The sequence below is a fragment of the Oreochromis niloticus genome, unplaced genomic scaffold (genome assembly GCF_001858045.2).
Source record: "Oreochromis niloticus isolate F11D_XX unplaced genomic scaffold, O_niloticus_UMD_NMBU tig00002260_pilon, whole genome shotgun sequence".
NCBI lineage: Eukaryota > Metazoa > Chordata > Actinopteri > Cichliformes > Cichlidae > Oreochromis > Oreochromis niloticus.
Window position 1 is genome coordinate 62,368 of NW_020327608.1, and position 25,536 is coordinate 87,903.

General features: G+C 41.4%; 1 protein-coding gene and 2 long non-coding RNA genes across 3 annotated transcripts; all 3 read left to right on the plus strand.

Annotated features, from left to right (window-relative positions):
- Positions 1-10,320: 10,320 nt before the first annotated feature.
- Positions 10,321-11,065, plus strand: LOC112845006 (uncharacterized). Its single transcript, XR_003217780.1, has 3 exons — positions 10,321-10,393; positions 10,607-10,756; positions 11,056-11,065. It is a non-coding gene; the product is annotated as an uncharacterized LOC112845006 (long non-coding RNA).
- Positions 11,066-18,432: 7,367 nt separating this feature from the next.
- LOC112845008 (uncharacterized) lies at positions 18,433-18,809 on the plus strand. Its single transcript, XR_003217782.1, has 2 exons — positions 18,433-18,524; positions 18,712-18,809. It is a non-coding gene; the product is annotated as an uncharacterized LOC112845008 (long non-coding RNA).
- Positions 18,810-21,773: 2,964 nt separating this feature from the next.
- On the plus strand, positions 21,774-25,154 carry LOC109200512 (uncharacterized). Its single transcript, XM_019356103.2, has 2 exons — positions 21,774-24,869; positions 25,057-25,154. The coding sequence occupies exon 1, from the start codon at positions 21,789-21,791 to the stop codon at positions 24,462-24,464; it is 2,676 nt and encodes an 891-aa protein (XP_019211648.1). The 5' UTR covers positions 21,774-21,788; the 3' UTR covers positions 24,465-24,869; positions 25,057-25,154.
- Positions 25,155-25,536: the final 382 nt, after the last annotated feature.

Sequence of the window (25,536 nt, forward strand, 5' to 3'; positions counted from 1 at the left end):
GGATATTTTACTAACTGTAACAACAAACCACTGCTTCCTACTGTATGCATTATAATCTACAGCATCTACAAAGACACCTTCCAACAAACAGCTACACTCTATGATCTCAGCTATGATAATTAAAGGTTTGTGCTTTCTAGACATTCCCTGTAATGGAAAGAGCAGAGGGTGTGGTACTTCATCACGGCCAGAAGGAGGCACTGTGTAACCATCAAACAAAAGACCCCAGTGTTGATAAGGCAAGGTACTGTACGTTACCACAGGGTATGAGGATACAGGTAGGTGGCAAAATCATTCAATCCATCATCAGTCACCGCAAATCAGAATAAATTTGTTACGTTCATTCAGGTCCTGATGTATTTTTATAGCTGCATAAAACTACTGAGAGAAAGATATTAAACAAAAAAAAAGATTAATCCAAATAGATTCAATTAAATGTCTCTTTTTTTAACCCGTCATGAACTTCAGTGGTATTTTTAAGAGAATAGTAGTAGTTATGAAAGGGTAGTACTTCAGAAAATCTGAGGATCCATGAGTGCAAGGCCATTCAGAAATAGTCACGATACATCTTGACCCCGCTCTAATTTGTGAGTGAAAACTATGAAGGTGTGGATATTTGACAGTTTATAAGGTCCTTTCTCTTTTTTTTTCCTTCTTGAATTTGTCTTTCAAGTGGAAGACATTTGATTTCAGACGGGACAATAACGCACAGCCCCTCACAAGCTCAGGTCGATGATGATGTGCTCAAAGATCTGCGTGTTTCCCTTGAAGCTCAAGGAAAAAATAAAGTCCCTGCGGTCGGTAGATACCACGGTGAAAGAGCGTGGGGCTTGGATGTACACCTCCTTAAAGCGGTTAAAGATTTTGTGGTCCTCATCCCACAGGTAGATCTGTGAGAAGGTGTAGTCGCTTCCCAGAGCCAGATAGTAACGTTCCTTGAAAGAGAACGGCTGGAGAATCATGGAGCCTCGAGAGGGCAAAGCTTGGATCTCAGCAAACTGTTTGGTGCCCCAACGCAGAACTTTGGAATCACCGATATACCGCGTCATAGCCAGGTAGAGCTCCTCCTTGATCCGGAAGTGTTTCACAACCACTACATCCTCCATGTTGGGGATCTCACCCTGCAGGATGAACTTCTGGTTGCTCCGGCTCCACTGGTAGATCACTGGAACCTGTGAGCGGCTCGCTAGAATAAGGTGAGCTTTCCCATCCAAGTCGAGAAACTCTACATCCGTGTCGCGGTACCACTCGTGCAGTGACTGGTACGAATAAAAGCCATTATCATTCCACTTGTAGAGGGTGGAGAGGCCAGCTTTTGAGCTGTCAGCAATCACAAAGAACCAATCAGAGCCAATCTGGAAGGCCTCAATATCATTGGGCTTAGAGATCTTGGACACCTCGATATAACTTATTGAACCTGCTTTGGTCGTCATCGAACTTGTAAATGTGGGAACCACCAAACAGCTGAGCCACAATGACAAACACCTCATTTTCGATGATAACAGATTTGCACCCCACAATGGACTGACCTAAAGGGCAGAGAAACACATGAATCGCGTGAGAATGAAACTGGGAGCATTCTGGGAGTGTTTGTTAGCCTAATGTGTGATTTAGACTTCCTAACTTACAGTGTCACTGGAAACTCCCTTTAACCCTTCACCTAACCTTCCACGTAACCTGACATGCAGAGATGTAACTACACGTTGGGTCGACACAGCCTGCAAGGACTTAAATGGTTAGAAGGTTGCGCTGCAGGATCAAGAGGGGTTTCCAGTTATGTAGTAAGTTAGGACACATTTCCTGCAGAAGGTGAAATCAAACTTTACCTGTGATGTTATCATAAGTCCTGAAGTTCATTTCTATGTGGTCCCACTGGAAAATCATACAGCTCTCTGTGCTGGGAGCAGAAATGGCCACGTAGACATCATTCTTATAGCTGAATGTGTCAACAGACAACGATTCTGAGGCAACAGGACTGATGAAGGATGAAATCTGTGGAAAGGCACATTGGGAAATGTATTTTTCACAAACCAACAAAGCCACGTTAAATGAATAACCTCTACACATCTTAGAAAGACTCTGCTGAGTTCTCTCATCCTGATCTCAGCTGAGATTTACACGGTGTGGGATTATAATATTACCTTATGCCATGTTATACCCCTAATTAAAGAAAAAGGAAAAGGAAAACAGTGAATGTGAGTTCGAGGCTCACGTAGGATATAGGGAATTGGTCATTGTGTGGGTTTGAGTCCCAAATTGGTCAGAAGGTTAAACCTGCGTCAGTCATACACTTCTTCTGAGGTGTTGATTGTTGCTTTAAAGTATTATAAATTTTTAAGAACAGCAGTGCGGCTGCCAAGAAGCGCATAGCCCGGACGTTACGGTCCCTCCTTGTCTATGGCTGCAGGACACTGACCTATCGGCGAATAGGGTTAGTACAGTTTGGCTTAACTGCAGATTACAGGGCAGCCTGGAATAAGCTAAGAGTTTGAGTCTCTTTGTTTGCGCTTTTTTGGGTAGCAGAGGTGTGTCCTCTCAGAAGAGGACACAGAAAGTTCGGGTGAACAACTCCCTTTCTTCTCTCCGTTCCACCTTCACTGGCTCCCCCCAGGGCTGTGTGCTCTCCCCCCTGCTCTTCATCCTCTACACCGATGACTGCAGATCCACACAGCCCAACTGTCACCTGGTTAAATATGCTGTCACTGCTGTCAGGCCCCTCACAACACCACGGGCCCGCTCTTCGGGAGTTTGTAGAGTGGTGTGACAGCTCCAAACTTGAATTGAACGTGAGCAAAACCAAAGAGATGATGGTGACCTTCTCCAGTAGGCAGAGGGATCTGGCTGCTTCAGTCACAACCACCATCCACGGGAAGCCAGTGGAGGTAGTTGAGGAGTACAAATACCTGGGAACCATCTTTGACAACCTCCTGAAATTCTCTGCCAACACAGAGGAGATTCTCAGGAGGTGTCACCAACGGCTATACCTCCTTAGGAAACTCAACTCCTTTGGAGTCAGCACACCCATCATGATGACTTTCTACTATGCCTTCCTGGAAAGCATCATGACCTTCTCCATCACCTGCTGGTTCCACTCCCTCAGCCTTCAGAACAAGAACAGACTGCAGCACACGGCATCAGTGTGCTCTAAAATCATTGGACTGCCTGTCAGAACTCTGGCACAGGTTTTCAGCCAACAGGCCCTCAGACAGGCAGCCAAAATCATCAATGACCCCTCTCACATTCTTCACCCCGCATTTCAATGGCTCCCCTCTGGGCGACGCCTCCGCTGCATTTCATGCAGGACTGAGAGGAGGAGAGCCACCTTTGTCCCCAAAGCCACCCTGCTTTTTAACTCCAGCCAATAAGAACATTTCCCACACCCATAAACATAAACTACATTCTTCTTACACTACTGACACTTTATTCACTTGCAGTTATTTATTCACCTTCAGTCACTTTAATTTTAAAACTTTGTAATTTTAAAACTGTATATACTGTATATTCTGTGTATTTATTATTTCACTCCTATTGGCTGTTCTTATTGTCCTTATCTTCAAAGCAGTCTTTGACGACAGCTTTGACAATGCATTTCTGTTAAAATCTGCTCTCATGCATGAAATGGAGAAAAAATGGAAGTTGCGTCCGTATGCTCGTTATGCTCTTCTGATCATTATTATGTCTGTGAGTCTGAATATTTTTATATTTGGAAGTCTTTTGTGACACAAAAACCATCTCCAGCATGACTAACTAACATGGGCCCATTCTCTGGTGACTCACTTCTCTATATCAAATAAGTACGAAACATCATCCTTGCACAGTTTCTGTAACCATCATCTCAGACTGAAGCTTCCACAAAATTTACTTAAAAACAAAAACTTTAAATGTTCCTAAAAGCTTCCCGTGTTTGGCACATTTAGTAGAGGAAGAGCTTGACGTACCCGGGAGGTAAAAATGACCTGAGATCTCCCAGTTCATTCTCCTTCCACTGTTATCTTCTGTTGTACACAAAAGGGGACAATAGCCTCATATCGTCAGAATTTGTCTTAAAAAACACAAAAGCATGGATCCATCCTGCCTTGTATCAGGAAACGCTGATAAACTCTGAGCAAATGAAACCACAACTATAAAAGATTATTTTCCTAAAACATTTTAAAAAGAAAATCAGAAGTTTGAAAAAAAATGCAAGATTTTAAAGATCTTATTTTTCTTAAATTTAAGATCAGAGTTTGTAATAAGCTGCAGGAACCCTGTTCAGTGTGAGGGAGGGAAAGCCAAGTGTCCTCTGATAAACCTCCATCTGTGTCACTGAAAACAGTTCATCTGACTCTGACTGTAAACATGTTTCCATTCATCCCTCGAGTCTTTACTCTGAAATACAGGAAATGACATCATGGCTCAAACTGTCATTAAACCATTTCTCTATTGAACATTTTGATTTTTTATTTAACCGTTGCAACGTTTCATAACACAGACAGCCTGAACAAAGAACACCTACAGAACACATGGATCAAAATACATTCAATAAAAACTTGATTACATAACAACAGATTTCTTCTTCCAACAAAAAAAAAGCTAACCACTCGATAAGAACACTAAAGTAGAAGAGTTTAGAAAGCTTAAGATGTAACTACGGGAACATTTATATTTACAGCAGCCTCATCAGTTCTTTACATGAGATTCCAGCTGAACTCTGTGGAGCCTGATCTCAACAGTTTTAATTCTGACCCTGACACCAGATTCACCGTGATCCGGAGATGGGAATGATTTCCGCCCCGCGTGATCACGCTGATGTTTGCACAGAACAGATAGTGAAGTGAAGGTTTTTGCACATTTGTAGCAGTGAAACAGTTTATCTGCAGCGTGGGATCGTTTGTGTTCGGAGTATGAACTGAGATTCCTGAAAGTCTTGTCACACCGGTCACAGCTGTAGTTTCCTTCCACGTGGGTATGTTCATGATGGTTACGACTACTTGATTGTGAGAAGCTTTTGTCACAGTGTGTGCACTTGTATGGTTTCTCTCCTGTGTGGACTCGTTTGTGTGTTTTAAGCTCACCTGCAGTGGTGAACGATGACCCACACTGATCACAGAGGTGCTTTTTAACCCCACTGTGAATGACTTCATGGTGTTTTAACTCATGTGATCTGGTGAAGCTTCTCCCACATTCTTTGCAGTATTTCAGTTTCTCTCCAGTGTGTCTACGTTGATGTATTTTTAGGCTCTTTGCATGACCAAAAGATTTTCCACAAAGGTTACAACAAAAGTCTTTCCCACCACCACAGCGATGACAGGGTTGAGAACTGGATCCATCTGCGTCGCTCTGCTTCTAAACAAAGACACAAAGACAGCTGAAGTCAGTCCTTCAACATTTGTATCGTGAACGTCGCCTGAAATAAAGAGCATCTCTGCCAACGTCCAATTACTTTTTACTCCAATTACTTTTTCAGTTCACAGGGCTACGATAACTACAATACTACCACCATAATACTACAGTAATACTTATTTAATGTTACACTACGCTAATATTTTCAGGGTACCAACGTAGTGCTAAACTACTAATGGAACACTCCAATAATACTCATTTAAAACTGCATTAGAAACAATGCAACTGTGCAGTTACAGTACTCAGCTGATTGGGACACAAGAAAAAACACTACTACCCCCATGACACTGCAATTATAATATTAAATGAGTATTTTAACACTAATGTCTAAAAGTACGTGAGCTACAAGGAAGCAATGATACTACAGCTAAAGTACTACAATGCCAATATGTAACGATACAACTTTGTTAACATAAGAGAAGATTACTGAATGGTTTGGTTTTGTACTTATTTTGTGTTTTATTGTATTCCATGTACACCTGACAGAGGAATGAGTCGCTGTAAACCAAAGCTCATTTATGCTGAAATAACAACAAAACCATGATATACCACAAAACTCCCTGAAGACTAAATTACAGCAATTTTAGTTTTTCATGACTGTGTAAGCAAAAATCATAAGTGAAATTAAGATCTGAATAATCACTCAGAGCTGCTTTTCCATCCAGTAGAATTTCCAACATGTTAAAACAATTTAATGAGCTGAGTTTTCCCAAACAGTCAGGCTAAAATTATAAGATAAAAATAAACATACATACCTCACAGTAACTGCACTTGTAGAGTCTCTTTCTGGTGTGGATCTGTTGGTGTTGTCTCAGGTAACGTGGAGATTTAAAAGTCTTCTCACACAGGTCACATTTATAAGGTTTCTCCTCAGTGTGGGTAAACATGTGGCTTTGTAACTGTACATCTGTTATAAACCGTTTGCCACGCTGATCACACCAGTACACAACATGTCTGGTGTGAATGCGTAGGTGTCTATTTCGGCTGTCTCGCCGACTGAAAGTTTTTCCACAAATGTCACAGCTCTATGCCTGAGTTCCAGAGTGGGTAACCAGATGCCTCTGTAAGCTGCAACTGCAATCAAAAGCTCTGTCACACTGATCACAGCTGTATGCTTTAACTCCTCTGTGGAAGAGTTGGTGTTTTCTTAGGCAACTATCCCAGGGAAAAGACTTTCCACACAAGTCACAGCTGAACGGTCTCTCTCCAGTGTGCATGACTTGAAGCGTTGTTAGTGAAGCTTTGCGAGAAAAATCCTTCCCACACTCGTCACAGCTGTAGTTTTTCTCTCTCTTTCTTCTGTGAGGTTTGTCGGCCTCCTGAGAGCGCTGACTTTTCGGTCTGTGTTGGTCCTGCAGCGACAGAGATACAAACGCAGGCAGTGAGTGAAATGCAGTCGCTGAACAAACTGAACCTTCAAAGTCCCTCCATTAACACTAATTTTAAACCTGAAGGTGGAGTGTGGCACCAAACACTCTAAAATCCTGCCCATCCCTCCTGCTTGTACACAAATATTAATGCTAGCATGCTAACACACTCAGAATAGTAATACATGTTTACCAGGTCTATACGCTCTTATATTTCTTTCTCCTGTTTCCTATCATATATTTCTATAATTTGCTAGTTTATTCAATGATAATAAATCCAGTGTAATAGTGGCAAGCTTGGTTCAGTGAAGGAAAATGTCAGAGTCTGTTTGTAAACTAAGGTTGTTGTTTTTTTTAACTTTTACTCCCGACATTAAAAAAATAATCTGTACTTTATACTCCTTACATTTTCAAAACAGATGTGTTACTTTTGGTGTAAGGCCTTTGAGAGGAGTTATTTCATCACTGCAGGCATCAAACGACTAACTGATTTGAGCTTAAACAGTAACACATGAAAGGCAATCCAGATGGTGTATTAATCACCAGAGTATGACACATGAAAATGAAAGAAAGAAAACTGTGGGCCATAGTCAGGGGTTAAAGTGGGCCAGTGGGTTTTTTTCGGCACAACACTGGAATGACTGCAGCGCTCATACGTTGCTGTCACAGTACTTCAGCATCTAGCCACACAGACAGACGAGCGAGCATAAATGGAGTAATAGTTTTTAAGTGGCAGCTAATTTCAAATGCAGCATTTTTATCAGCTCAACAAAAATTGGAAAGCACACAAAATGTTTGTGTGCAGTTTGTCTAACAGTGTGTTGCTAGCTAAAGGTCCAGCTGCTGTATTTCACAGGGAGAAAAGGTAGCTTCAAACAAAAGGACCAGTCAAAACAAATCGAGGACCTTACTCCTAAACGAGGGGCTACCTCTGTAGCATGGACGTAAAAGAGTATGGAGAGAGTTTACGGATTTTATTGATATCAGTGATGGCCAAATGAAGCTTTCTGAAACACTGAAGCTTGTATTATAAGCAATGTAAGCACAACAAGGGACAATGGTTGGAAATTAGCAATAGCTATAAACTCATGTGCAGTACATCAGTTTTATGTTTTATACTTGGACTATGTTAAACTGCACTGTTCCTTTTAAATAAAGCATTATTATTATTATTGTTATTGAAAAAGGGTTCGTTACTCAAAGCATTTCAACACAGTCCTCTTGGTGACATCTGCTGGCCAAAAACATGAAGAGTAACTTGAACTTACAAATAAAGTGCTTCATTATAACTGCCCACTCTACAGAGCTCAGCTGACAGCTTCTGTTTAATATTATGTGACAGTTCTGTCTGATATCAGGCTACCGTTTGTGGTGCTTTCAATGTGTATTTTGTGTGTGTGTGTGTGTGTGTGTGTGTGTGTGTGTGTGTGTGTGTGTGTGTGTGTGTGTAAAACAGTGGTATTTTTTCCTCACCTTCTGTGTTGAGCTCATCATTTTCTCTGCAGTAGCTGAGCTGAGTGCAAACGGCTGAAAATGTTCCTCTGCTGCTCCCTCAGACTTTTCTCCTCCTGCTGATCAGCTGGGACACAAAACAGATCTTTGTTAGGCTCCACACTGCATTGAACAGTCAAAGTGTCTCATATGTTCTTCTGACCTACGGCTGCACACTCTGGTTCAACTGTAGCGGAAAGCCAGTATCATCATCAAGGAGCCCTCGCACCCTGGACACTCACGTTTTCCCCCCTTCCCTCTGGTAAACGCTACAGATCCATCAGGTCAAAGATAATCAGACTCAATAGAAGCTTTTACCCACAGGCTGTCAAACATGCCCTACCTCCACCCTGATTGAAGGTTAACTGTGCTGTTAACACTCATGAACACTTGCACTGTACTTATTTATAAACACTATTCATTACAGTATTTATTTCTAAACTGTACTCATTACAGTGTCAAATCAAAAATCAAATCAAAATTTATTCATAAGCACATTTAAAAACAACACGGGTTGAGCCAAAGTGCTGTACATAGTAGAGATAAAATAGTAAACATACATAGTAATTTATCCACTGATCCACATCACTTTACCCGGATGTTTTCTTTCAAGCTGGATGATGACTCCTCTCTCCCTCACTCCAGTTCCAGCTTTGCAGACCAGTTGCCCTCTGAGGTCACAGTGATCATCGGAGGCAGGAGACGGGAAATTCAGATCGGTTTCTTCCATCTTTTTTCTCCATGTTTAGAAAAACACTCCTAAAATACCCAAGCAAATAAATATTATTAAAGATTTACACACTTCATTAGAAAACAGTGAACACATCCCTAACCCTAACATCACAATAGCCAGAACAAGCATGGCCGGGGGTACTGTGATGTATTTTTTCTCTCATCTCTCTTCAAAAAAACCGCTGTGATCCTGACGGGTCCTGTCAGCATTTCATGTTTGTGCACATCCAAACCTAATCCGTACTTCCAGATGACACACTGCATCATTCAAAGTTTACCAAGTCATTTAGGTTTTTGACAAATAAGACGCAGGTCAGGTAAAAATCCCAAACTATTTGTGTTTGTTTGACTCAGAACTAGTGCTGGGCGATATGACGATATATATCGTGTGGACGATAGAAAAGTGTCTATCGTGCCATTTGTCTTCTATCGTTTCTAACCTAATTTTAAAAATTAATACATAAAAAATATCATTAAATAGCCTGGGGGCAAATATATTAATGTTGTTTTGTCACTATTCATACTCTAACTTTATGCAAGAGAAAATGAAGTATAAAAAAATGATATTTTTCGGCAAAGAAATATCCACAAAGAAACTCCGTCTTGTGGTTTTGCGACATGGTGCTGCTTTACGTGCACCCGGATTTGCGACATGCTCAAAACGATGGACACGCGACAGGTTGCAGTTTCATGCCCGGACATGCAACAGACAGAGACAGCTACACAGGCAGCCCAAGAAGAAGCACTTTTACCGAAAAGAGGGGGTACATCTGTGATTTGGTTACATTTTGGGTTCAACAGCACTGACACAGAGCAGAAGACGCCCATTTGCAAGCTATGCTATAAAACTATTCCCGCGCCCGATGGCAACACAACAAATCTCTTCTATCACCTACAGAAGGCCCACGAAAAAGAATACTCAAGAATCCAGAAAATCCGAGCTAAACCAAGCTGTGGAACAACGGGAGCAATTTGGGAAAAGAAAAACTATAGCCAGCCGAAGATACAGCAGTCTTTCGCACAAGGGACGCCGTATGAGAAAACGTCCCAGCGCCATAAACAAATCACAGAAGCCATCTCGCGTTACATTTGTAAAGGCATGGCCCCTGTTTACGTAGTTGAGAAGGACAGCTTTCGTGACCTCGTCAAAGTCCTTGATCCGAGGTACGTCATGCCCGGTCGTAAGCACTTCAGTAAAGTTGAGTTGCCTCGCTTATATGACGCATGCCGGGCCAAAGTAGAGAAGGATGTTTGCAGTGTCATGCATTATGCCTTGACTACCGACCTATGGACGAGCAGAGATACGCAGCCCTACATGAGCGTAACCATCCATTTCATCAACAAAGATTGGACCCTCTGCGCTCGCTGTTTACAGACTGCGTACTTTCCAGAAGACCACACTGGAGGCATGTTAGCCCAAGGTATGAGTCTGCCATTGCTACATATTTAACCGTGCATAAAGTACATTATGTGCATATATACGTGCATGTAGTACTAATATATATATGTACACACACACACACACTAGTTTTACTAACATATATGATATGCATGTTAGTAAAACAAATATTTTCAGCTACTGTTCTGGCTGTAGTAATTCTGAGTCACTCCTAATTAAGAATTGATGTGTCTAGGTCTGAGAGATACACTGGAGTCATGGGGATTGCAAGAATGCCACCTTGTCTGTGTCACCACGGATAACGCCACTAACAACATCTCTGCAATGGAACTGAACCAGTGGGAACGGCTACAATGCTTTGGTCACCGCCTACAGCTAGCCATTGGTTAGTGTAAAACAATCTAAAAATGGCTTAGTGTAATATTGTGTTGAGAGTAATATAGTAGCAACAAAAATATTAGTAAATCTAAATTAGATCAGCCCATGTACAAAACATTATTGAACAAGTTTTATTTATATTTTATTTTTTTGCCTGTCACAGTAAAGAATGAATTGTGATACTAGCTGCTCACAGTATCTAATTATTCAATCAATTCATAAGTAATTTAAGTGATACATTACGATAAAAAAATAAAGTTGCTGTCAAAATACGTTATAACATACTTTTTTGTTTTATTTCAACAGAGAATGCTCTGAAAGCTCTCACACCAGTATCTACAAAACAGGCTGTGGAACGAGCAGTTGGAGTGTGTAAAAAGGTGGTGAGTGCCTTCTCCAAGTCATGGAAGAAAAAACGTGAATTGGCCAAGGCGCAAGCGGTGCTGGGCTTGCCTCCTCATCAGCTCATCCATGAAAGCCCTACAAGATGGGGCTCACGGCAGATGATGATAGACAGGTTCCTGGAGCAGGAGAAAGCTCTTTCACAGGTTCTCCTTGCAGACAAGAAGGTGAGACATAGCCACTGGACATTGTACACTGATTCTTTTCATTGTGGATTCTGATTATGTTTGCAGCCTAGATTCACCATCTCATGAAAGTAACCTTTTTTTCCCCCCTTTCTTTTTTGCTATTTGACTTAGACAAGACATCTGGTGCCAAGCTGGCAAGACGTGGCATTGCTAGAGTCCTTGAACAAGGCACTGGGTCCACTGTTCGAGTTTACTGACGCTTTGTCAGGGGAGAGTTACGTCAGCGTATCTTTTCTGAAGCCAGTTCTGCACCTCTTCAACAACGAAATCCTCAGTCAGAAGGATGGAGACACAGAGCTCACAAAAGCAGTCAAAGACGGTGTCCTCAAGTACCTCAATGAAAAGTATGATGACCATGCCACCAACAACCTCCTAGACATGGCAACACTTGTTGACCCACGGTTTAAGACAGCCTACATCAAGGAAGAGAGGGTGGAGTTCATAAAGATGAGAGCTGCAGCAGAGCTGGTGGACATGGTGGGAGCAACAGCACCAGAAAGTGCACAAACAGCAGCAGCCTCCAGTTCACCCCCAGCTGCTGAAGATGATCCAGAGCTTCCCCGTCCCACAAAGAAAAAGAAAAGTTTAGGTAGCTACTTCAAAAAGGCAGGTCAATCCACCACCCACTCCCATCCCAGCAGAGCATCCGTTGAACTGGAGCTCTCCATGTATCTTCAGACACCTGGGCCTGACTCAGAGACTGACCCACTGGAGCGGTGGAAGCAGCACGAGACAAACTTTCCATTGGTGGCCAGGCTGGCCAGAAAGTACTTGTGTATTCCTGCTACTAGTTCTTCATCTGAAAGGGCTTTCAGTGCGAGTGGGAACATCATCACATGTAAGAGGTCATGTCTTAAGCCAAACACCGTTGACCAACTAGTCTTCCTTGCACTCAACCTGTAAATTCAACAGTAACATATCTACTTCTGCAAAGTAGCCATTTTCTGTTTGCACTTTAATTTATGGTTAATGCCTTAAACAGAGTTCTGTTCAACCCTGATGCTTACTTTTGTCACTTTATATTGGTTTGCAAACTTTGCACTACAAGGTTACAGATTTCAGAAAGTTAAGAAATAATTTGTGTTTATTTTTTATAGCTGAACTTTTGTGCAAATCTGAGTTTTCTTCTCAGAAACTTGAAACTGTTGTGCACTTTAAGTTTATTTTGACAATTCATTTTAAATGTACGTTTTGGAAAACAAATGTGAAGGCCACAGCTGTTTTCATTTGATACATTTATACTAAAATGTATGTTTCTCAATTGTGACAGTTCCGTTAAATGTCTCTTCAAAATAAAGTTGGAGAAAAGTGAGGAATGAAATTTGTCAAACTTTTCAGAGAATAACTGGAAACATTGTGGTATATCGTGATATATATCGTTATCGTGATATAAAATCATTCATACCGTGATAAATATTTTTTCCATATCGCCCAGCACTACTCAGAACCGCTAAAAGCTTCTAAAGAGTGGAAGTGTGAGGTTCAGCAGGTGGAGAACAAAGCAGCTTTAGAAAACACACACACACAGCTTACTGCACCTCTTGCTGTTGAATCGTGTGCATCTGCATTACACTGCTGGCTACAGCCATGACACAAGGGGCTGCGGAAATTACAGCGATATGTCAGCGTCACAGACTGATGTAAGCCACTGCTACTGTTTCCTCATAATGCCAAAGAGTCATGAAATAAAAAATCTTTCCCCTCTCTTCATATATTATTTTCCCCTGGGCTTATCATTTGCCCACAGCAAATAAAAGACTCACCCTAACTTCCAAATTTCCAAATGAACTCACGCCCACTGCACTGCAGAATAATAAACAATTACATTTAGGCAGAGATTACTTTTTCTCTGTAAATGATTGGCGGTCAGAAACTTGGACCTTGTCTCTACACACAGGAGAGAGCTGCTGCCTTTCTGTGGGTAGGATTTCATTTTTTATTTTTTATGTTTTTTATAATGTTTACTAAAGATGTTTTCAAAGTGTTTCCCAGATATGGATTATTTCTAGTCCCAGATTAAAAGAATAATTCAGTGAAGACCTCCATTTAAACAACTTTATGCCTAGCACTAGGCTTAATCCATTCAATTCAAGTTCCAAATAATGTCAGTGTGTTTATTGTAAGGCAGATTAATATGCATGCTAGGTTGAACCCACCCGAGAGATTCATAAAGTTTTATCTATGATTTCCTTAAAAACGTTTTTGCTTCATAGTTGTACAAATGTTGACCATGAAAGCTTTTTGTAGTGACCTATGCTGCCTTCACCTACAAAGTCCAGAGCACACAGTACATGTTGGTATAAGCTACACCACATAGCTGCTACAGTTCAATTACACCACTGATTTGTGTATAATCGTTATCATGAGACTATGTAACAAGAGCATATGATCTGTTGATAAAACTCACTGTTATGAAGATAGATTGGTTCCAGTGTGTTCATGAAATGCTGGCTTTATCCATCTTCTGGGCCGTGCCTACAGTGGAGTTCGGAAGATTTCCTTGTGAGGGAGCTGCTGGTGAAGATCTCTGTTAAAAATCCCAAAGGACAGCATTACATTTTTGATATTAAAAGTAACTCTGGACTTCTGTGGAGTGTGCAGCTGATCTCATTACTGTCTAAAAATGGAGAACAAAACCTAAGAAGTGCTGAATTATTCAAAAAATACAGAGTATTAGAGTAACAGGGGTGTAGCATGCTAACTAGCTAGCAGCAAGCCTCTAACACAGTGTGTATGCTAGCGGCTAATCTAGCAAACAAATTAACAGAGTGATTTTAGGTGTTGTACAAGATAAGATGATAAGCTGTGTGTCTTTTTCATAATGACGTGGTTGTATTCACCTTAATTGACCGAGTAGTCAGTCGAGGTAAACCCATTAGCAGATAAACTGGACCGGTCTGCCTACCTAAAAAGTGTACGGGAGCCTGACGTGACGACTCCAAAAGTGCAACGTGCAGCTCTGACAAGCGGCTTCATATTTGCGCAATGGGAGAGTCATTATTCCACACAAGCACATTAACATTACTGACACTCGCTGGCACTCTATAAATGGTGGGCATTTCAATGGTCTTACCTGTAAGCACTGGTATATCCACCAAAAAAGAAAGGATGTAAAGTAGTGACTGGTGTAGCTGCAAATGGTCTGCTGAAAAGAGGCAAAAAAGCTGAGGTGTGTGCTCAAAACATACTGCTGCTGGGAGGTTTTGAACCAGGACCGCTAACGCCTTCTCTACTGGCTGAGCTAAACGTGGGCTACCGCCAGCTCTATGAACAAAGCTTAAATTTCTAGTGTACAATGAGAAGTGAAAACCGCCGTTTCTTGCTGTTACAAAACCTTGTGTAACTGGAAAACTATCTACTAACGAAAACTAACTAATGACAGTGAGGAAAATAGCTATGTTTTGATGTGTAAATTGTGTGGATGGAGCGGAAATTGAGTGAGTTGGGAGCGTTTGTTGAGAGATTGAAGCCATGTTGTGTGTGAAAAATTGCCCTGTTTCCAGGCAAAAGTTAAGAAGGGATTTGAAGAAAAGGGTAAAAAGGCAGAGTGAGTCTGGAGCTCTACAGACTCGCCAGGTTTGGCTGGCAAGTCTGGAGCTCTACAGACTCGCCAGATTAAGCTGGCTGAAGGTGTACTGAGAAGAGTACAGAGCGTATGCAGATGGCAAGCATGGGAATCGAACCATCGCAGCTCGGGTTCAAACTCTGCTTACAGGCCAAGTCACTGTTTCCCATAGGCCACTTGGCGGGCCAATCAAACTGCAGCAATTCTGCTCTATTTAAAGGGCACACCCTGCGGCCACGCAGCTGTGCGCTCCCGCTGTCTGCAGCTGGGGACTGTCAGCTGTGCTTGTTTTAACCTGCTTTATAACTCAACATGATCATGATCATGATGACACTGTGCGCACAATCACGTCATTGACTGTACTAAACATGCACCGCCAGCTAATGTGAGTGACTATGTCTCCATGGCAACATATACACCTATGTACATATATGTTATGTACATACATGTACATGTTATTTGCTATGTAAACAGCTTCCAAACATAGCGGAATAGCTCTCTGCAGCTCTAACACTTTGACTGTTTGCAAATCATTTCATATGTACTCATTTCATGAAGAAAGAATGTGCACTTTAAATAGACCAAATTTGCCGCCATTCACTTGGCCTGGCAGATGGCTGACAGGCTATGCGGGCAGGTTTCAAATACCAAGGTCAAAGGTTCGAATCCACTGCTTCACACGCGGCTCTGGATCTGATCCTAGCCTTGCTCTGTACTTGAATCCTGCTTTCTTTTTTCCCCCAAGGGGACTGCAATTCAAATTAAATTACATTTTTTATGTCATTTCATTTATTTACACCAGGGGTCAGCAACCCTAGGCACGCGTGGTTAACTGATGGCACGACCATAGCTGGACTGGCCATACCGGGCATTTGCTCGGTGGCCTGATGATTTTTTTTTTTTTTTTTTTTGTAACGGTATAAACAATGAAAGGTGGTGGATTGGCCAGATGTTGGCCGGTGTGTAAAAAATAACTCAATTGTTTGGTGGTGGCTATGGCGGAGCTTCCACAGATTCAGCAACATTAGCAAGCGGTGGAGGCCAGCAGGTGGATGAGGGAGAAGGGAGACAGGAGGAGGAGAGACCCGAGGCGGGGCTGGTCCGAGTATCAGGTGAACTGAACTAGTACTGCGTACTAGCTAGCATGACGTAGTTTCTATACAGCTGGGTCGGTGCTATGATGTTACTGATAGTAATTCATAGTTATTTTATTCATAAGGTTAGTTAGTAGAGTTGCCAACCATCCTGTAAAAAGACAGAATTGTCCCGCATTCAGAGAAATTATTACGCGTTTGTGTTGAGCTGAGAAGGGACACAGTTTGGCCCGGACTTCAGCTAGGATGGAAAAAGACACAAAGGTGGATTTATTCTGTCGTTTCCTACATGACCAAATTTTACTGATAACATGCAATAGAGATGAAACTGACTGACCCGCCTTCCTTCTGGCTGCTTTTGCTTTTTCTAAGTTTCTTGTTCTAAGAAACTTCTCAGAATTTTTTTAAATTTACAAAAACAGGATGCATCAGTTTAAACTGTGATATGCTTATAATGAATTACATAGTGACTGCAGTTTTACATTTGCAAATAAATGTTTCATAGAAGTACCTTCAGCAACAATTAATTCAGCAGTGACTTTGTTCTTACTTTCGTCAGTGAATTTGTGACATAAACCAGGGACAGCAGAAAGATGAGGATTAAAACGTTGCTGTTTCTGACACCAGCCAGTCCTCTGCTCCTGAACGCTGCTGCTGCCATCACTGTTGAAATAAAAACAGCCTTTGAGCTTGAGAGAAAATGAAAGAAAATAAAAGAAATTAATAAATAAAGAATCAAATCTATGTTTCCTCTTGTTATGTTAATAATATATTTAAAAAAAAATCTCCCACATATTTAAGTTTTATCAAGAGCCATCGCAGCAGGTGGCAGAAAAAGCACATGAATGCAGTTAAGGACTGCAACATTAACTACGTTTAAAGACAAAGAACTCTGTTTTTAGGACACTGGAACAGAATATAGAAATGAAGCAGAAGCCAATCCAATGTTAGTGATAGGTTTATAGCATAAACCTACTCGCTGGAACGTTCAGGACAATTTGCTACACAGCAAAGAACAAGACACAAGTAGGCAAAGTTCTTATGTTTCCGTGCACGGGGAGGCCTGTCTGGAGCCAAGTGTCGTTCCACCCACTTGACCTCCGTCAGACTCTCAGCCAGGTTCCCCATAGCACTCCTTTTATTGTGGTTACATAAATATGCATAGGGTCATTAACATATAACATAGGTATGCATGTGAACAAAGAATACACTGTGTGTGTGTGTGTGTGTGTGTGTGTGTGTGTGTGTGAACCCATTAATGACTTCCTAAACCTACTGGCCTGGAAGTCCAGCAGTTCATCTAAACAAAATGCACTTAGCCTAAAACAGACATAGATACGTTTATCCTACCATAAAACAATAAAACAAGGTACGACCTCTCCCATGCTCCCAGGATGTGGGTTTGAATACCAGAACACCCTGGAATGCACACAAAGCCTTTTACAGCCTACTGAAGATCACACATCCTATCACTACACAATTGATTATATACCTCTAAGCATATATGGTTAAATATTTCTTAATACAAATGACAATAATAAAATCTAAACCCATCAGTTAGAGCCAGCAGCAAGTTTGTTAAACATGACACCAGTCCATAGTGCAGTTTTGTAATAATTCAAATTTTAGATTTTTCATTTAATATTCAATTCATCTTTCTCAGACAATCAGTAGCATATCTTAACATAAAAATGGACATCACAGAGGACTGAGCAATATATGCATATAACTAATGTACTACTGGTAGCTAACTATGGAAATACAAGTGTTTATAATTTGATGCAAACACTGAAAACTAAAAGTATAAGAGGCCCTGGTCAGACCCTCTGAGACCTTAATTTACAATCTTTTTCTTGCATCAATTTTTTTTTCTGTACATGTGATCATTAAATAATGATTGTATGTTTGTGACGTGCTCTACAATCCTTAAAACGTAAAGTTTTTTTTTAAATTTAATGTATCTACTGTAACTTTACAGTTTCGAGAACCTGACTGTTTGTAATAGTTTACAATTTACTCTGCTATTAGTACAAAAGAGCAGAACATTGTGTTCCAACAGTGTCTCATTTGTTTATTAATACTTATCATCATTCATGTTTGCACATAGCCAATTCAGTAATGAGCCACAGCTGTCCTCTTTCTTTGTGAGTTTCACAATTTGTAAAACTAGGTGTAGCTGCCGTCAAAAGCAACTCTCACATTTAAGTTCATTTTATTGGATTTAATGTTGAAACAATTAGTAGTTGAAATATTAAGAAATAATAAATAAATAGTAATTCATTTTTGTTGATTAGATTTATATGTTTAAATGTGTATTTGTGCTAACTGTGCAATTAGATAGGAACCTTTTCTATAGTTCCGTCTGGTGTTGCTAGGAGGGCATTTTTCTTGGCTGGCACACTCAGCAAGCTAATTAAGAGACGAGCCACGAGGTTTGCACATCTACAGAAAGTTGTGAAGAGTGTTTTGGACTACCCCACGACGTGAGGATTAAAGTTTTTATTCCCTTTGAGTGAGGCCAATGAGGTAAATGTTTTCTTTTGGTTATTATCGCTGTATGTAAATACGCTAGTATTGCGTGATATTCTAGTGCAATTACCGCAGTGTGAAGTGTAATGTGTATTTTATTGATCGTTTTGTTGGAATGTTTCGTTTTATATAATGCTTAAGGACTTTATTAAGAATATTCATTTAAGTTTGTATTTCTTTTTAGTTCTGACGGCATTGTATCGGCTGTGGTTGGACATCATTACATGTTAAGGCATGTCGAAGAATCCTCCTGTCCGAAATAAATGTCAGTTTAAAAGCAAAGAACAAGTTGAGCTTTATTAAGACTCGAGGGGAGTAACAGTCAGAACTCAGCCTGCTTCGTGCGGGAGGAGAGAGAAGGAGAAAGAGGTCTGCCGCAGCGGAGCCGGGCCGACAGCCGAGCGAACGGGGCCGAGTGGCAGCGGAGCCGAGCCGGCAGCGGAGCCGAGCCGACAGCCGAGCGAGCGTGGCCGAGAGGGAGCGGAGCTGAGCCGACAGCGCGCGGGGTCACGTGGTTAAGCTCGCGTCTCTCTCAAGCATCAAAGACACCCAAACACACACACAGACATCCCATAAGGCAACCAGAGTCCAGTGGTGCAGCTTGCTTAAGCTACAAATAAGTAACATGTTTATACAAGTTAAATGTGGAGAGTAGATTTCCTTAGCTCATCTTAAAGGGACTCTGTCAAGCAATGAAAGGGGAAGTGTGGTGGTTTTGGAGTAAAAGTTTAAGTTCATGTTATTAGTTGTTTATGCTAAGTAACTGCAATTAAGGTACGTTTAAGTTGATTATAAGGGTTTTGCTTATTTTTAAGACTGCATTAGATATTTAAAGGTCACATTATAGTATTTTGTTTGACATTGAAGGTTATTTTCTGTTTAACTACAAGTGAAGAACAATTTATTATTTTGGTTTAAGTGATGGTGACCTATATTTAAGTTGACTCTTTAAAGTAAAGCAATTTAAGTTCCTAGGTGCTTCATAAGGTGACCATTCACGTATTTAAGTGGACCTAGGTGACTTGAGTGTAGTATAACACCTTTGACTGTCTGTGACATGGAGCAAGAAGGCTGTGACACTGAAGCTGTGGAGCAGCAAGAAGCTTTTGAAGAGCAAGAAAGTTTGCAAGAACCATGCACAAGTAAAGCTCCTAAAGAAGGAAGTTTGAGGAAAAGTCAAAGAGTTAAGAAGTTCACTGAAAGGGGCCAAGCACTACATGATGAAAAGGTGAACAAGCTTCAAGCTCGCTTTAAAGTCAGTTATGAAAGGTGGAAAGTTGTTGCAAAACAAGGCAAAAAGGCACTTGAAGAACCTGTTAGTGCAAAACTTAAAGAGCTTATTGACCAAGTTGAACATACTTCGGCAGAAGTGAAACAAGTTTATGATGAACTGCGCAATCATGAAACTCCTGATGCAGACACTCGCCGCAGAGTGGACACCTGTGATGCTGTTTCTCAGAAGATGATAAGGCTAACTCAAGAAAAATTAGCAGCAGAAGAAGACGAAGAACTTTCTGGGAGATTAGTTCACTGGAGTGATGTAGGATCAGCATTCAATTCTGCAACCTCGCAAAGATCTAAGAGTTCAAATAGCAGGCAATCAAGATGCTCAAGTAAGTTGTCTGTAAAGAGGCAAGAAGCAGCTGCAGAGCTTGCGGCTACTGAAGCAACTCTGAAGATTATGGAGGAAATGGAAAGTGAAAGAAAGGCACTTGAAATCCTTGAAGCAGAGAATGCTGAGAAACAGAAGGCCTTAGAGCAAAAGCGAAGAGAGCTTGAAAGGCTAGAAACAGTAAAGAGAATGAATGCTGCTAAAGCACATCTGAAAGTGTACAATGAAGAAGGAATCTCAGATGAAGAAATATCAGATCTTCTGCACGAAAGGAGTAAACGGAGAAATGCCACATCTAAACCGATGAATCAGTTTGCACATTCGCAACTTAATGCAAATGCAATGCCGTTTGATATGCCACAAGCCATCACAAGGTCACAACCAAGAGAAAGCAAACATGAAGATAGTACCACAACATTGGCCCAAGCTCTAGCTGAGTCCATTCACATAAGTCGCCTACCAGTACCAGAACCTACAGTCTTCAACGGAGATCCTCTCAAGTACAAGGATTGGAAATTGTCGTTTCAAATGCTGATAGACAGAAAGAACATCCCAGTGAATGAAAAGATTTACTATCTTCACAAGTATGTTGGAGGACCGGCGAGAAAGGCTGTTGAGAGTTATTTTCTGTTGGGAACCGAGCGTGCTTATTACTCAGCATGGAACACTTTGGAGGAAAGATATGGAAGTTCATTTGTAATCACCAAGGCTTTCAGAGATAAGTTGACATCATGGCCAAGGATTGGTAACAAGGATAGCGTTGAACTTCGCGAATTTTCAGATTTTCTCAGAGGATGTGAAGCAGCCATGCTTCAGGTTAAAGGTCTTGAAGTTTTGAACGACTGCAATGAGAATCAGAGAATGCTAAGCAAGCTACCTGATTGGTTGTCAGCAAGATGGAATCGAAAGGTCATTGAAATTGAAGAGCAAGATGGTTCTTTCCCAACATTTAGCCACTTTGTTGACTTCATTGCGAGAGAGGCCAAGATTGCGTGCAATCCAGTAACATCGCTTCATGCACTCAAAGCAGGTGACTCAGAGAAAACGAAATCTTCCAAGACAAGAAGTGTTGGGGCAAAGGTGCTAGTGAGTGCAGCAGAAGAGACGTCCAACACAAAAAAATGTGTGTTTTGTGAAAACTCAAATCATAGCATTCACACATGTAGGAAGTTTATGGACAAGGTCTTGAGTGAAAGAGTCAAGTTTGTGCAAACCAAGGGATTGTGCTTTGGATGTCTAGGCTTTGGACACCAATCAAAGAAATGTGAAAAGAGAAAGATGTGTGACACATGTAAAGGGAAACACCCGACATGTTTGCATGAAGAACGAGACAAATCCTCAAGGACAAGGAAAGAGAAAGAAAGTGTCAAGGAACCACAAATAAAAGAGATGGAAGACAGTAAAGAGAGTAGAGAAACCAAACCCAAGGAAGCACCAAGTGAAGCAATATCAAACCGTGTGATTCAAAGTGACAGAAGTAATCTCACATCTACGATCATTCCAGTTTGGTTATCTACAACAAGCAATCCTGAACATGAGATTCTTCTCTATGCTCTTCTTGACAGCCAAAGTGACACGACATTCGTCTTGAAAGAAAGGCAGATGCTCTGGATGCAGAGAAGAAATGTGTGCAGTTAAAGCTCTCGACAATGTCTTCTAAAGATACTTTAGTACCAAGTCAAAGGTTGTCTGGATTACAAGTCAGAGGTTTCTATTCTTCAAGGAGAATTCCTCTTCCTGTGACATACACAAGAGAGTTTATTCCTGCGAATTTGAGTCATATTCCCACACAAAGGACAGCAAGAGCGTGGCCACACTTAGAGCACCTGGCTGAAGAAATTGCTCCACTGATTGAATGTGAAGTAGGCCTGCTCATTGGTTACAATTGCTCACAAGTGTTGGTACCCAGAGAAGTTGTGGCAGGAAAAGATAATGAACCTTTTGCCCAAAGAACAGACCTTGGCTGGACAATAGTTGGAGGAACTAATCCATGTGTTGACTATGGGGACGCCATAGGATGTAGCCACAAAATCATTGTCAAGGAAGTGACACCCAGTCAGTCAGCTGAACAGTTGGTCAAAGAAGTGCAATACATCTGTCGCACACAAGTCAAAGAGGTGGTCACATCCGCAGATGTAATTAAAGTGCTCGAGTCCGACTTCAATGAAAGAAAGGTGGAAGACTCACACTTCTCACAAGAAGATTTAAGGTTCATCTCCATAATGGAAGAAGGAGTGAAGATGAAAGCAGATGGACACTGTGAGTTACCTTTGCCATTTAAGGAAGACAGACCAAGTCTGGCAAACAACCGGAGCTGTGCAGAACACAGACTCAAATATTTGAAGAGAAGATTTGAGAAGGACAACCAATACCACAAAGACTACACAGAGTTCATGAAAGAGACTATAGAGCGTGGTGATGCAGAAAGAGTTCCCTCTGTAGACCTGGACAAAAGCCCTGCCTGGTACATTCCACACCATGGAGTGTATCATCCACAAAAGCCTGGCAAAATAAGAGTGGTGTTTGATTGTTCAGCGAAGTACGAAGGAGTGTCCTTGAACGACTACCTGCTTACAGGGCCAGAGTTAACCAACTCTCTGGTGGGGGTCCTGTGTCGATTTCGGAAAGGTCCAGTTGCAGTGATGTGCGACATTGAGCGCATGTTTCATCAATTCAGAGTCAGAGAAGAAGATCAAGATTACTTTCGCTTCTTGTGGTGGGACAATGGAGACTTCAACTCTACTCCATCTGTCTATCGCATGCGCGTACACCTGTTTGGAGCTGCTTCTTCCCCTGCCTGTGCGAACTTTGGTCTCAAGTATATTGCTGCACAAGGTCAAGGCAAGTTCAGTGAAGCTACCATAAGGTTCATTGAGCGAAATTTTTATGTGGACGATGGTCTTATCAGTTTCCACTCAGAAGAAGAGGCAATTCGTTTGGTGAAGGAAGCCAAGGAACTTTGCAGAACAGGAGGCTTGCGACTTCACAAGTTCGTTTCAAACAGTAAGCAAGTGCTTAATTCGCTGCCGGAAGAAGATTGTGCAGAAACAGTAAGGAAAGACTTGTCACTGGGCGAGCAACAAATTGAAAGAGCCCTAGGTGTCAAATGGTGCATCGACTCGGATCATTTCCAGTTTCGAGTAGTTGTGAACGAGCAGCCACTTTCCAGAAGAGGAGTGTTGTCCACGGTAGCCTCTATTTACGATCCACTTGGCTTTGTGGCACCTTTTGTTCTACTTGGGAAGCAGATACTACAGCAGATGTGTCGTGAGAAAGCAGATTGGGACGAACCACTCACAAGCGATCTGAAGTCACGGTGGGAGTCCTGGTTGTTGGATCTAAAAAATCTAGCAGATGTCAAAATTGACAGATGTTACGTGCCAAGAGATTTTCAACCAGTTCAGAAGTACGAGCTTCACCATTTCTCAGACGCAAGTGTTTCAGGGTATGGTGTTTGTACGTACCTGAGAGCTGTCAGTGAAGCAGGACAAGTTCACTGCTCTCTTGTCTTTGCTAAGTCCAGAGTAGCACCCACGAAGGTTACTACGGTGCCAAGATTGGAGCTGTCTGCAGCAGTTGTAGCAGTGCGGATTAGTGACATGCTCAAAGCAGAGTTGGAGCTAGAAGATGCCCAAGAATTCTTCTGGACAGATTCTCAAGTTGTCTTGGGATATATCAACAACGATGCAAGACGGTTCCATGTTTTCGTTGCAAATCGCATTCAGCGTATTAAGGAAAGCACTCAACCGATGCAATGGAAGTTTGTGGCATCAGATCTCAATCCAGCTGACCATGCGTCGCGCGGACTGAAGGCCAAAGACCTTATTACCTCCAACTGGTTTAGCGGTCCAAGTTTTCTTTGGCAAGAGAAACTTCCCCACGGAGAAGTCGAGGTGGGAAAATTTGATGCAGAGGATCCAGAAGTACGCAAAGCTGGTGTACTCCATACAACTACGGAAACAGATTCTTTGGCAGAACGTTTTCAGAAATTCTCCAGTTGGTCAAGGTTGGTCAAAGCGATGGCAAGACTTCTCAGATTTGTGAAAGAATACTTATTGAGCCTACAACAAAGACAAAAGTGGCACAAAACAAACAGAAATGCAAAGGTCAATGACATAGTGATCGTACAAGATGACCAAGCATCAAGAAACGACTGGAAGTTGGCCAAAGTTGTTGCCATACACCCGAGTGAAGATGGATGTATACGCAAAGTGCAACTGTTAATGAGTGACTCATTGTTAGATGACCAGGGAAAGAGACTGAGTAAACCAGTTCTACTTGACAGACCTATACACAAGACTGTGACACTATTAGAAGCAGATTAGTGTACATTTCATAAGTTCATGGGTGAAAATCACAAGTGATTTGGTGGGAGTGTAGCTGCCGTCAAAAGCAACTCTCACATTTAAGTTCATTTTATTGGATTTAATGTTGAAACAATTAGTAGTTGAAATATTAAGAAATAATAAATAAATAGTAATTCATTTTTGTTGATTAGATTTATATGTTTAAATGTGTATTTGTGCTAACTGTGCAATTAGATAGGAACCTTTTCTATAGTTCCGTCTGGTGTTGCTAGGAGGGCATTTTTCTTGGCTGGCACACTCAGCAAGCTAATTAAGAGACGAGCCACGAGGTTTGCACGTCTACAGAAAGTTGTGAAGAGTGTTTTGGACTACCCCACGACGTGAGGATTAAAGTTTTTATTCCCTTTGAGTGAGGCCAATGAGGTAAATGTTTTCTTTTGGTTATTATCGCTGTATGTAAATACGCTAGTATTGCGTGATATTCTAGTGCAATTACCGCAGTGTGAAGTGTAATGTGTATTTTATTGATCGTTTTGTTGGAATGTTTCGTTTTATATAATGCTTAAGGACTTTATTAAGAATATTCATTTAAGTTTGTATTTCTTTTTAGTTCTGACGGCATTGTATCGGCTGTGGTTGGACATCATTACATGTTAAGGCATGTCGAAGAATCCTCCTGTCCGAAATAAATGTCAGTTTAAAAGCAAAGAACAAGTTGAGCTTTATTAAGACTCGAGGGGAGTAACACTAGGCAATTATAATAATTTGAATGTCTTTTACTAATGCTACTTAACAAACAACACAGACATGTGCTTTAAGTTTACATAAAAATCACAGATTCAGACAAGAATAACCCTCTGCTTTTAGTCCAGCAGCACTGAAGGGAACTTAACTAGATAGCTCATTATCCTCATCACCTGGCATTGAGGTAAAACCAGAAAAAATAACCTGGCCCTTTTATTTAGAAAAAATCATATCCAGCAGTTCAGGAGGCCGACCGCATGGCCAGCAATGCTCCACTGGGGAACGACGGAGGTGATGGGACACCTTGGGCGGCTTGGCAGGTGCCTGCTTAGCGCAGACTTCTGGC